The sequence below is a fragment of the Acartia tonsa genome, chromosome 6, assembly GCF_053477335.1.
Source record: "Acartia tonsa isolate MP-2025a chromosome 6, ASM5347733v1, whole genome shotgun sequence".
Classification (NCBI taxonomy): domain Eukaryota; kingdom Metazoa; phylum Arthropoda; class Copepoda; order Calanoida; family Acartiidae; genus Acartia; species Acartia tonsa.
In genome coordinates this window covers 32,481,878-32,495,678 of record NC_137265.1, presented here as the reverse complement: position 1 = coordinate 32,495,678, position 13,801 = coordinate 32,481,878, and the positions used below count along the sequence as shown (strand labels likewise).

The following is a 13,801-nucleotide window of genomic DNA, read 5'->3' as shown; positions in this document are numbered from 1 at the left end:
ATTAGTTTGATATTTGTGTTCTTAAAATCTATAAAATTGCTCATCCTATACATTATTGGTTCGAAGAGAATTTTAAATAAAAAAAATTAAACTAATGTTAAACTTTCATTTTTAAAATTCCTCAGGGTGAATAGTTAGTAGACCTTGAAAAATAGATTTATTTTTAACAGACAAAAGATATATAGATGGATAGATAGAGAGACGAAAGAGAGAGAGAGAGAGAGAGAGAAAGATATATATATATATATATATATATATATATATATATATATATATATATATAGAGAGAGAGAGAGAGAGAGAGAGAGAGAGAGAGAGAGAGTGAGATAGAGAGATAAATTGAGAGAGAGAGAGAATAGGAAAGAAAGAGAGTTAAGATTTAGGGAAAGTGAATGACTGAATTATTTTCTACAGGGTCATGTCATGCAAAAATTTCAAATATCAAGGATTATTACGTTGGAGATTAAATCTAAGTTATGTGGGTAATGTGGGGTGGGTCTTTGGTCTACCTTTCTGAACAATATCTTTAAACTACTGGGCCAAATGAATCAAATTAATTTAAAAATTATTATATCTAAATACTAAAAACTGACAGTAAAAACTTTCTACTCTATCACATAGACTTGATAAAGATTGCTAAACAAGGATGACAACATCCATAAAAGCGAAGCACTGAAACGGTAGGAAAAACGGACATTAACACTTGTATAGTATCTGAACTGAAAAATCGGAACATTAATGTATAAATGTCGAATCAAAATTGTAGGTAAATTTGTTGAAAAACTGCTTAAAAATAGGATAATGTTTATGGACATACTTACATTTTGGACTTGATTATAGAGTTGCTTCGCTTATAATATTGTTCTTTGTTGTCCCAGGAATCAATATACCAAAAATCAGATCAAACGGATAATTAAAACACTTGAAAATTTGTTGTTAAAAAAGTAGAAAAATCAACATGTTTAAAATGGACGTACGGACATTCTGGTAATGATTATAGAGTTGCTACGCTTTCTAAATCGTACCCAACTACTACAGGAATCATCATGCAAAGTTTGAAATCGATAGGACAATTCTAACATGCCTAAATTAACGAATAAAAGCTATCTATCTCGGACGGACGGACGGACGGACGGACCGACCCTAATTATAGAAAAGCTTCGCTTTTAAAAATTACCTATAGTTACTCAAATAATTATTATTGAATAGGCTAAATTTTCAATTAATTAAAAGCCTATTTGTAATAAAACTGCTATAGAAGAAGTAGATATATTTTTAACATTTGGCCAATATTTTGTTTAAAAATTATCTCGCTAAGTAATGATAGAACCACAGTTTAATGTCTACCTGTATCTTAATTGTTTCTCTAGCATTGGGAATCTCTGGTAAATTTTCAGGTGAGGCTGCCTTGGTCTTTTTCTCTTTATTTTTCTTTTCAACTGTATCTCCGCGTAAGCTTCGTTTGTACCAAGGCTTAGGAGATAAAGGTGCCTAAATAGATTTTTTTTTATAAAGAACATTCTAAAACATTGTCCAATAAGACATTAATTATTTGTCAAAATAAAACAAAGTAAAACGGGCAATTATAAGACTCAGCATGTCAAATAATGTCCTAATAACTAAAACAAGGATGGCAACATCCATAAGTAGCAAAGACGAACTGACCAACGGACAGACAAAGTGAATAATAGAGTAGATTTGTTACTAAAATTATGTTTTATCTAAAAAATTCAAAATAGTTAAAAATCACAAAACTTCTCTTAAATACTTTGAAGATTTCGTGATTTTACCTAAATTCTATAAGATTGTAAAAAAAATTCATTTGTTCAGCTTTTATATTTTGCGATTTAACAAGGAATATCACCATATATCCTCACCCACATCCCTCTTTCGATGCAAATTTTTTCAGGTTTCACGTCCCATATAATAAAAGTAAAACCTTACCTTAACATCCTCCTTACTGCTGGCAAGCTCTTGTTTACTTGGAGACCTGGCAGGCAACAGCTTTCCATTTTCCAGAACCCAACATTCTTTCTCTTTCTCAAGACTCTCTATCAAATCATCAACATCGGTTGTAGTATTATTATCACGAATAACATTAGCTTCAACATTGATAATCTTGCTTGAATCATTGCCAGCACTTGCAGCAAGACTTTCTATTTCCTTTTGTATGTTTTCAACTTCATTGTGAAAGACTGTGGTTGATTTTTTATTTAGATTTGACGGATTTTCTCCAAATCCTTTGGAGGATTTTTTGTTTGGAATTGCATACAGAGGTTGTGTTGGAATCTGTTGTTGTGGTGGTGAAGGGGCTCGAACCTTTTTTAGTTTGACAGTTGAGAAGAGTGAAATGCCCTAAAAAAACATCTAAGACGCCCAGTTTTACTTTTTTCACGTTTTCTAATGTTGCATCCTGCTAACAGAATATTTGAAACAATGATTGTAGGAAGTTAGAACTGAGTCTACAAATCAAGCAGCTCTAACCATGCTTTCCCTCATCCATGCTCCTCGTATGAGAGTGCCATTAATTAGGGTGGCTTAATATGGAACACCTGCCAAAACTCAAGGCCAGGGTGATGTAATAATTGAGTAGCTTCCACGAGAATTGCGGGTCAGCTTGGAATGTAACATAGAATACAATCAGCTGTGCGCGAAGCTTACCAATCTAAGATTGGCCAAAGGATTCTCACTTCCAGTCTCCGTGTGCATCTAAGTCTTAACTTCAGAGAATCATGGCTACAACAACAACAACATGAAACAATAATTTAACTTATTAGGGACAAGGCAAGGACGCCCAAGCTTTTTATTTCGGAATAAATTGGGGGGGGGGGGGGTTGTACAAAATCTCGACGAAAAACTTTTATGGTGCATATGGACAAATAATTAGATAATATGGAAAATATCCACCAGTCAAAATTATATAATTTTGCCAAATTTAGTCAATTTTTAACTCGCAATATCATATTGCTTTTAGTAAAAGTAGTTTTCCTTCAGATGAACCATCCCATGTCCATGAAACTTTTATATTCAAAGTCAAACTGAAGTAGATTTTATATTTTTTATTTCACTTTTCAACTGTAACCTTTTTCCGTGACTGCTTCTTTGAAGAGCTAGAAGAACTGGATGAAATACTGCTTAGGCCGCCAGGAGATGTCGCATACCTGGGTGGATCAGGAGCTTTCCGTTTGCCGCGCACATGCGCACCACCTGACAAAAGTAGGTAAGAATTGTTATCTAACGAAATTTTTCTAAATATTACTATCTTATATGGTACACCAACTAAAAAAATTATTATTTCTGAGTAGTGGAAAATTTGGGGATTATGTAGAAAGTCTGAAAATTATATTTACCTTGCTCTAAATTTAACAATATTTATCTACTAGCATTTTGTAATTTAACACAATACTAATAAAAGTTTTTAGACAAAGACAGTTAACTGTTATACAGTACTACAGAGAGATAGAGCTGTAAGATACCAAGACGGTCACACAACACCAAAAGACATTATTTATATAATAGGTGCACTACTTTAAATAGATTTAGACTGACCTGGAGATGAAAAACCTCCTCCTTCACTTAATACTGAACTACGTGATGATACTGCGTCATCCGTTGACGGACTTCTATGGGGTCCTGGAGACTTACAAGATTTACCTCCAGACTTATCACTAATGCAATGTGATTAAAATATATGGTTATTTCGAACTTTTCTTTGGTCTAATATCCTATAAAATAGTAAGGTTTTTTCTAAAGCTTAAGTTCTCAATAACTACTGAACCGATTGTGTTATCAATTTAAGGTATGCTTCTCATAGGTCATGTGATGGTTTTAGACTATTTTATTTTCAGATATTAGTCTTAGGACAGTTTTAAGCTACTTTCTAGTCCCTTTCTGCCCCTTCGTAAAAAAGAGCCCCTAGATGCTAAATGATAAATTCATCATTTAGTTTAAAAATTATACCATTACAAGGTGAAACCTTTAGATAAAAAAATCCATTTTTTCTTATTTTTTCTTTTAATTTAAAAAAAAATATATATTTTAATCACCCATAATTCTGTTCTTTGGCTGTTTGCGCTAGTTTCACAATCTCAATTCTATTTGGGTCATTTTCTGTCATTTTAATGGTCACAGGATAGATAAACTGACCGGAAAGTTCTCTGGGTTTGATAATCCTCTCCCCGCGGGGCCGCAACAAGGGTGAGTTAGGTACACTGCAGGGTAGCCGGAACATAGAATTGTCCAGCGGTAGGCTTGGCACTTGGTCCAAACTCTCACTGGATTCAGAAAACAGAAAAGGATTTTTATTTTGAGTTTTTGTGATAGGGTTAAGTATTGGTTCTGTAGTTATGGCAGGTTTGGCATCTTTTTTCAATGTTGTTATTTGTTCATTTCTAGATATTGTTGCTTGTCTTTGGATGGTTGTCTGAGGTTGGGGTTTGTCTGTTCGCGTTGGTCGTATCTCTGAAGTCGATTCTGGTTCACTATCTGAACAATTTTAAATAATGTAATCAGAAACACGTTTTATTATCTGTTAGCATTACACAAGCAAAGTGTGTGTTTATGAAGGATTGTAGAATATACATAGATATTATGACAGGGAAAAAATTGTTGTAAATTTAGCTTGATAATGTGGAACTCATTTATTTGTCAGTTCGTTACTCCAGTAATAGGGAGTGGACGGCGAGAATTCTTAATTTAGCCCACTGCAATTTTCACTTTATTTGAGAACATGAAAATCTGGTGTAAGATTCAAGTAATAATATATCCGTTGTGTTTATATTGTTATCGGTTTTATAAACAATAACCACTGAAACGTTTATAAAAGTAAAAACTAAATTTTTGCTGTCTAAGGCTTAACAAGAGGGAACAACGAAATTGAAATTAAAATTTTCTTTTTAGTATATGTGATTATTGATTAACCATCGAATTTGTACCTGAATCTATACTTTTCCAATTATGTGCATCCTGATCGTTGGGAAATACAGGTTGTTGGCCCTGCAACATAATTATATTTCAATATAAATATAATATGATGTCTGTCGATTTGTTACTACTCGTTTATAACAAAAAAACAGTACAAAACTGCAATTGACTTTTTTACTTTTGCTTTTACTCTAAAAAATGGATAATTTTACTACATTAGGCTGAATATACATACATGTAAGGGGTATGACATTGACAACTGACGTAATTATTCGATGCAGGTGGCCAAAAAATATAATTACCTCATGGTTATTAGGACCAATGAATATAGATTCGCTGGACGGAAGTCTGTATTTCGTTTTCAAACTTAAATTTTTATCCTCAGATTTTAATCTTTCTCTGTCCTCCATCCTTGCTCTAAAATAAATTAAATGGTTTGATTATATTTTGAGTAATGCCGTATTTTTTGTAACAACTTGGGAATGTCCGTAAGTCCAACGACTGAGTTAAATAGATAGAACTAAAATATAAATAGTAAAACTAAATGTTAAAATTGTATTTTGCATTTTATGGAAATTCTGTGAATTAAAATGAATTTTTTTACCATAAATTGACTTCTATCTTTTCTTTGTTTTAACCCTTACAGATCGGGCCCCAATTCCCACCTTAATAGATCGGGGGGGGGGGGGGGGCTCTTTGAGCCCCCCCCTCTATCTCGGCTCCTGGTACAGATAAAGACGTAAAATTTTTTTCTGGTGGTTCATATGTATTTTTAGAGAAAATTACTTTTTCTAGTCATAGCAGTCAGACCGCTCCTTAGCCGCTTTTTAGCGGCCAGCCGCTAAATTTTAAAACAGCTGTAGAGCGGCCAATTTTGCAGCTAGGATGACCAAATTTTAGGACGAACTTTTATTTTTCATAACAAAAAAATTACTTTTTCTGATCATCGCCAAAAAACGGCAAATAACGGAAACCGCCATTTTCGGCGGTTACGGCGGTAAAACGGCGGTTGGCGGCGCAAATTAATGTTTTTATCTGTTTATTATTGCTCAAGGATTTACCAAAAAAAATTATAGGTCTCTAGCTGTAATAGAAGTCACGGTATTCCTGATATATGTCTGTATTAAAAGCCGGACAAAAATCGGTCATAAAGTCGGTCAGGGAGCGGTCAACACCACTTTTCTCAGATGGTCATTGATATCTAAGTATTCACCAAAAAAATTTTAGGTTTCTACCTTATACACAAAAGTCATAATATAGAAATTAAGATTTACTTAGAATTTTTTCTAATTTTTTTTGCTACCCAACCGACTTTGACCGGACACCACGGCCGACACAGACCAGATATCCTAATAAAATCAACTCTTGCCGACGTATAATTACTAAACTTAAAAAGTCATGAAGTTACAGCTCTCCATCTTACCTACAAAAAAAATGAGATTGAAAAAACTAGAGGGGGGGGGGGGGCTCTTTGAGCCCCCCCCCCCCCCCCGATCTGTAAGGGTTAACAGGCTTTTAATTGTTGTGCTAATTGACTATTGTCTATATCATTAAGTTTCTATTACTTTTTATGAAAATAATCACAAAACCTTTCAATTTTCGAGGACAGGAATGTTAAAAATATGTAGAAGTGTCATGCACACTTATTTGTCAGGTGGCCATTATTTGGTAGTAAAAAGGCGAAGACACCACCTCGCATCTTACTCCTTAGCGCAAGAAAAACTAACATAGAAAATAACGCAGCTTCCTTTCTAAAAACATTACCTATACGTTTCTTCGCTACATCCATATCCAATTGATATCTGTCTTTTGGCTTCCACAAATTTTCCAACCTTTTTAAGGAAAATAAAATAAAAATTTAATTAATAAAAGCTACACTTAATTCAAGCAAAAAAACACAAGCAACAATGCAATAAAAAGTTTAAAAATATAACATTCCTGCTTTACTATAATTTCAAGAGAGCTAAATCGTTAAACTCTTTTAACAGAGAAGTTTTGCCGTATGCAATGCCAATTTGCATGATACAAATGTATATTTTTTATCCTATTAAAATAAGTAGAAAAGATTTTATGCCTGAAGTTTAAGATCTCAGTTACTACTGAACTAATTCGGTTCTATATTTCAGGAAGGCTTTACATGGCCTGGGTCATCTGGAATTTTTAGGCGAATTTAGGTTTTAAGCTATTTTTCAAGCCCCTTTCTACCCCTTTGAATACAGAGCTAGGGGAGCATCCACTAGAAATTACACAAAACAGAAAAGGACAAGATACACATTCAACTTGTACTTAATATTGCAATTAACCTAACTTACTTTCACTGATTTACTCTGGTACATCTAAAAATCTCATAATTGCATTTATTGACAATTTGACTGCAATTATTGTTAAAATGTATTTTTTTTTCATTGTTATTGAACATATGAAAAATAAGAACTTAAATCACTTAGCAGATTGTCAAGTTTTTATGTTTTGCTTAAAATTAAAAATATGAATTATATGTACAATAAAATTTTGTTCATAATTCATTGAGTAACACTAAAATATAAGCGCATCTACTATAAAACAAGGCTTTAAATACAGAGATCCATATGCCATTGCTAGCGGCTGTTCGAGTTTCTTGGGTCAATAAAAAGACCTTTAAGAACATCATTTTTTGATTCACTTGCGGATTTTTAATCTAAAAATTGTATATTTAATTCTGTTTCTCTAGTCATTCAAAGTACGAGCGATTTTGAAATTTTATGTTTAATTTTAGATTATCATATTTAAAGACAACAGCTTTTTATGTTATTTTCATATTAAGTAGAAACAATGTAACCCATTCTTATTTAGTGTTCTATCAATTCCGCAATAGAACCGATTTTTTAGAAATTCTTCCTTATCCCCGTTTTGCTTATATAAATCATCAAATTTAATCTTGCTTTTTTATTACTGTGACATTGGAGAATTTGTAGGCACAATTTCGGAAGAAATGGAACACCTAAATTAATCTTGTTTATGAAATATTGAATGAGAGCATTCTACTATAACAGTTAGATATATAAATGGATTTTTGTATATTGAATAGTAATATCTGTTTAAGATTTAGGTTCGTTTCTACAGTTCACTGGGGGCCATTTCTACAGCGAGATTTACCTTACTGCTTATACTCTGCCTGGGGCCAATACTAAGATTCCTCGAAAATTAATAAGTGCAGTACCCAAAATCAACTAACATAAACTGACCTAAAGTAATAAACAAACAAACGAAAAACTATCTCCCCCCCCCCCCTTATATTCAATATACCTAAAAATAGGGGGTTTATTAGTGCTTAACAAGTTACTTTGTGTGTATACACCGGAATTCAACTTTTCTATTCAACAATAATCCATTTATGTGTATAACTTACCCAATGATTTATGTATATCCACAAAAACTGAGACATAATTAGATAGATAAATATGAAGGGGAATTTTCAAATTTTAAAATTCGAAAGATTCTTTAATTAGGTTTATTTTCATAACTTTATAATTATTTTCAATACCCCGGTCCCCCATTGTTTCTTTACTCTAAATGCATCTTATTTGTTGTATACTTTTCAATTTTGCTTTCCAAGTTTCCAGGGTGAGCATTATAGGACATTATCAGCCTTTTTTCGGAGGGGTTTCAGAAGGGGGTGAAAAGGTTGCCCTCAATGCACCCTGTAATTCCATGCCTATTTTATGAATTAACAAAGTAAAGCTCACTTTCTCGGCCATATTGATGGACAGACAGAAAATTATTTATAGAATTGATTATATTATAATGAACCACCATATTTTTATTTTAGTTACGTTCATGATAGACATACATTCGGACGGATAAAAAGAGTTGCCATGCTTGCAAAAATGTTAACTAACCTTATAGTTATTTGCAGGTATGAAAGCAAAACTGTTTGCACTCCCAACACTCCAAACACTTTCCAAACTGAAATTTAATATGTTAAGAAGCACAGCTATTATATAACTTTAAAAAGCTGTATTTTCTTTTTCGTTCTATACCTCAGAATTTCGTCAAACTACAGTTTCTAGGTATCTTCTTTAAACATGCAATGGAAATGGTGGATAGAAACATCTTATAAATGTGGTAAAATATTTATTTTGTTGGACAATAGTTGCGTGAAGCGTGCCGAAATATTCATAATATAAGATTTTCTTTATCTCAGGATGTAGATTTTACTTGTTAGATTAATAGAAATTTAACTCTTTAAAAGATTCACTCTTTTATTGCAGAATAAGATTTTTGTTAACGTTTTGTGGTTGTGCTACTTTTACACAATTTTGTCCTTGGTAGCATATTATGCTTCTTGATTTCCTGAAAAAAAGATAAAGGAGGACAGGTAACTTCCTGCTTATATATTTCGATAATTTTTTGTATGTATTTTTAATGGATTTATTATTATTTAGGTCTTAACACAGATCATCATGTACTCTATTAACAGAATCTCATAGCTGGCTAAAATAACTATACCCCCTATCCACCCCCTTTACCCTATCTCCTGCCCTCCTACTGGATGAAAGAACTGACCAATAAATGATGTCCATGTTAGCAACCAAAATTGACAACAATTTTCCCTTATCATGATATCCAAGTATATTCCATATCCATTGTATTTTTTAAGTTGCTGTAAATGTTTCTTTAAATTTCCAAAATGGGGGGGGGGGGAGTGAAAGTCAACCTCCCCTTTACCCCCACTACAATCTAAAACTAAAGCTTCTGCATAGGCGCATAAAAAATTATCTTTAAAGCAAAATTGACTGACTGAAACAAATAAAAATCTATTAAGTTTTTTTTTGTTGTTGTAGAATTTTGCATATTTCAAATTAAGCAATTTGTTAAATTAGAAACATATGCATTTTTCCTAGTAAGTTCCATGTACAATGTGCATACATACATTATTCTTACATAATACTAATAGGAAGTCTACATGTCTGTCTGTAGATTAAGATATCGCTAAACGCTGAACCGATATTGTTCTCCTTTTCATAGACGCTTCTTAAAGGTCGAGGGAAGGTTCATGACTATTTTGGGATGGATACCTCCATCCACCCTCCAAAGCAAAATGGCCAAGAGAAATATTCCCCCCCCCTCTAAAAAAAAGTAAAGAGAAGGTTGTAGGTGGTCCAATAAAAAATAAAAATTAAATCCTTACCTGACAGATCTGTGCATAAAATTTCTGTGTGCTCTTGAGGCTTCTGATGTCTCTCTTCTGGTCATGGCATTCCTCAGCTTCCCATAGATCCATCCCTCCTCCGTTTCCTCTCTTCCCCCCGCTCCCTTGTCTTTCTTTAACCATCTAGAAGAAAGATTATGTCCTGTTATATCCAAACTTTTTTTGTAAGGATCTCACCAACCATTTAACTGACCGAGTTCTCCAATTTAGTGAAGCGTTACAAGTTTACACGCAGGTACCGGAATACCTTTATAATAATTCATATTCAAAGTCTTAACATTAAACCTTCATACAGTTTAAGTACACCAAGAAAACATTAAAGAATGAAGTCGATTTTGTTTGTCGGACGTACGGGCAAAATTTTTAGTTAAACAATAGCTGCGCTACTCTATAAGTTAATTACCTAAACCAGTTACCCATTTTAGGCTTGTTACCACTATCATTCCGTCTGTTACCATTACCGTTACCGCCACCATTTTTCTTCTTCCAAGACAGGTTACTGCCAGCTTGATACTGGCCTCCTCCGGGTGACTGCTGCTGCCCTCCAGGTTGGCCACCGTCTGTCTCATGAGTATTTGTATCATTTTCTGTTGTGCTGATTTTTCTATTTCTGGCAAATTTAGCCCTAACAGGCAAAAAATTAGATCTTAAGTATTAAAAATTGTGTAACTAATAGTGGTACTTTCTGGGTTTTATTGTGCTTGACTAGATAATTTGAGGTAAACCGCCTTATCTTTTAATGCTAAAACTTTCCTCATTTTTATTTTATCGGAAATCTATCAAGTTTTTCATGGTTCTTATCCTACGCACATAGATGCAGAGGCGAATTATACTATCCACACCTTTCCGCAAGAATCCGCAAAGTGTGGCGATAAAATTAAGGCCTATATTTCATGTTTTCATTTACAGTTAAATCCTTCTTTCCCCTTCTTCAGAGATATTTAATTTTAAAAAAAATTAAAATCCTTATCATTAAAATCACTAAGACGACTTTCAATTTTTAGGATTAATATATTGCCTATCAAAAATATATTAAATTGAAATACGATTATTGACAATTAATTAGATTATCTTTCGAAATGAAAAAAATTCTAAACCTATTTTTTATATCCCTGAAAATTTTACCTTTGTTAATTTGAAATAAATAATTGTCTGCTAATATGTTCATAACATTCACATAAATAACTCCCAGTGGTAAAAAAATAATATTAATTTGTTGTAATTTATAAAATATTTTTAATGTAATAGCGTTCGTATTTGATTTTATAAGATATAATCATTTATAAAAAAGTGTTATTAGGCAATTAGCATTGGTCATGTCAGTCATAGCAGTGCCGCATTATTTTGCGGTAACCAAGACGAAATTTAAATTATCTCCCGCAAACATGTATTCAATTTGCAAATGAAAAAAAAGGCCCAGATGCAGTAGTCAGAAAGGATAGTTAAATTATCTAGGTTAAACTGTTTTTAACCTTTTTTTAAAACATATATCAAAAATATACTATGACACCAGTAGAATTAAACTGCAGAGCCTAAATTTGAATTAAGTCCCAAATAAACTTTTTTGAGGGGATTTAAAAATTAATTTTACTGTTGCTGTGGTCTTTTTTGATCAGAGCAAAAGGTCTTTTTTTATTTGGGTAAAATTCGTAGCTTTTAGATTGTTTTGCTTCATATATATAGTATTCTGGTATAGAGTAAAATTAGGCCTTTTGATTTCATCTAAATTAATTCATTAAAAACTTAATTCTTTACAATATATCAATGAATTAACTTTATCGTGCTTGTTTTCCATCACTTATTTAAAACACAAAAAATTGGCTGTAAAGGGTTAAATAGTGAAAGATGACAACAAACGTTTACGCAATACAACAATTTTTTTTGTCACATATACAAATATGATAAAATATAAGATTATTCAAACTTATTTTTTTTAAATATTTTTTAAAAAGCATGTATCTTTTGTGTGTATAGTTTTCATTCTTTTCATTTTAATTAAATAAAAATTATTTAACTACATTGGAAATAATTCACTTTGTGAAAACACTCTTTTTTGAATTGTAAAAAACTGAAATGAAACGAGACTTCTAATTGGTTCAGACTTCAGAATAATATGTTTTATTTTAATGTTAAATTTCTTCTATATAAATTATTGTTTTAGAAAAAAATTATTTGCATCGAACAGAGTAGAGTTTTTATTATTGTATTGATATAATCTGAATCACATCAAATTGTTCTGTAAGAAACAATTTAACCCCAAACTAAAAAATGCTTTTGCTTCCATCAAAATGATCACAGCAACATATAAAATTGATTTTTAAATCCCCCAAAAAAAGTTTATTGGGGACTTAATTCAAATTTGGGCTCTGCAGTCTGATTCTACTGGTGTCATAGTATATTTTTGATATATGATAAAAAATAGGTTAAAAACAGTTTAAATGTTAAAATTTTTATAAATGGGGGGGGGGGGGGAGTTCTAACACTTTTATGTAAACAGTGATTATAGGCTTTGTCTTTGGAGTGAGAGGAGAGATTATTTTACAAAAAAGTTTCCTTTTGGGATGTAGTTTTCCTATTCAAAAAAATTAGGATTTGCCTCCAGGTCCAGGTACTGCAGGCCTCCAGGTGGATTCTGGACAGGTAAAAAAAGTTCAAGTCAGAACAAAACTTATTTAACAAAAGTTGCTACTTTATGGGCAGTTTGAACTTATTTGAAGAAAATTTTGAAATCATGCTCCAGGTTCAGGTACTGCAGGCCTCTAGGTGGATCCTGGACAGGTAAAAACTGAAAATTTTTACTTTTAAAGTCAGAATAAAACTTATTTAACAAAAGTTGCTACTTTATGGGCAGCATGAACTAATTTGAAGAAAGTTTTTAAATCAGGCTCCATGTACAGGTACTGCAAGCCTCCAGGTGGACCCTGGACAGTTAAAAACTGAAAATTTTCACTATTTAAGTTAGAAAAAAACTTTTTAAACAAAAGTTGCTACTTTATGGATGGTATGAACTAACTTGAAGAAAATCTTGTAATCAGGATCCATGTTCAGTTACTGCAGGCCTCCAGGTGGATCCTGGACAGTAAAAAACTGAAAATTTTTACTATTTAAGTTAGAACAAACCTTATTTTAAAACCTGCTACTTTTTAGCTAGTTTACCTAATAAGCTTAAGATCTCGGTAACCACTGAACCGATCGTATTCTTCTCTTCAGGGTATATACCTGTATAGGTCCTGTGGTGGTTTTAGGTTATTTTCTTTTGGCGTGGGACACCCCCAAAAATAAAAAAAATTCCCCCTCATTTTTTTTTGAAATGTAGAGCCAGTGCCTCAATTTTTTTTTTGATGATGCAAATGATGAAGATAATGATCCACCCCATGTACTACATTTTTTTAAATTACTTCTTGGGGCAAAGCCCCTAGAGGCTAGGGGCAAAGCCGCCAGTAAATTAAATAGTAGAAATTTTAGTTTTTAACTGTCCAGGATCCTAGAGGCCTGCAGTACCTGAACATTGAGCCTAATTTCAAAATTTTCTTCAAGTTAGTTCATACCATCCATAAAGTAGCAACTTTTGTTAAAAAAGTTTTTTTCTAACTTAAATAGTGAAAATTTTCAGTTTTGCAGTACCTGTACATGGAGCCTGATTTAAAAAACTTTCTTCAAATTAGTTCATACTGCCCATAAAGTATC

The 13,801-nt window shown here is 32.5% G+C and overlaps 1 protein-coding gene across 1 annotated transcript in view; it reads right to left on the bottom strand.

Moving 5' to 3' along the window:
* The window catches only part of LOC145322416 (uncharacterized), a 70,563-nt gene that overhangs the window by 46,181 nt on the left and 10,581 nt on the right, over window positions 1-13,801 (bottom strand). The window contains exons 2-12 of the mRNA XM_080164406.1: window positions 10,518-10,739; window positions 10,094-10,237; window positions 8,802-8,868; window positions 6,688-6,755; window positions 5,226-5,340; window positions 4,935-4,995; window positions 4,047-4,485; window positions 3,550-3,668; window positions 3,083-3,207; window positions 1,945-2,319; window positions 1,348-1,491 (exon numbers count right to left, since the gene is read on the bottom strand). Of these exons, the coding sequence (XP_080020532.1) occupies window positions 1,348-1,491; window positions 1,945-2,319; window positions 3,083-3,207; window positions 3,550-3,668; window positions 4,047-4,485; window positions 4,935-4,995; window positions 5,226-5,340; window positions 6,688-6,755; window positions 8,802-8,868; window positions 10,094-10,237; window positions 10,518-10,739 (1,879 nt within the window). The remainder of the gene's footprint in view (window positions 1-1,347; window positions 1,492-1,944; window positions 2,320-3,082; window positions 3,208-3,549; window positions 3,669-4,046; window positions 4,486-4,934; window positions 4,996-5,225; window positions 5,341-6,687; window positions 6,756-8,801; window positions 8,869-10,093; window positions 10,238-10,517; window positions 10,740-13,801) is intronic.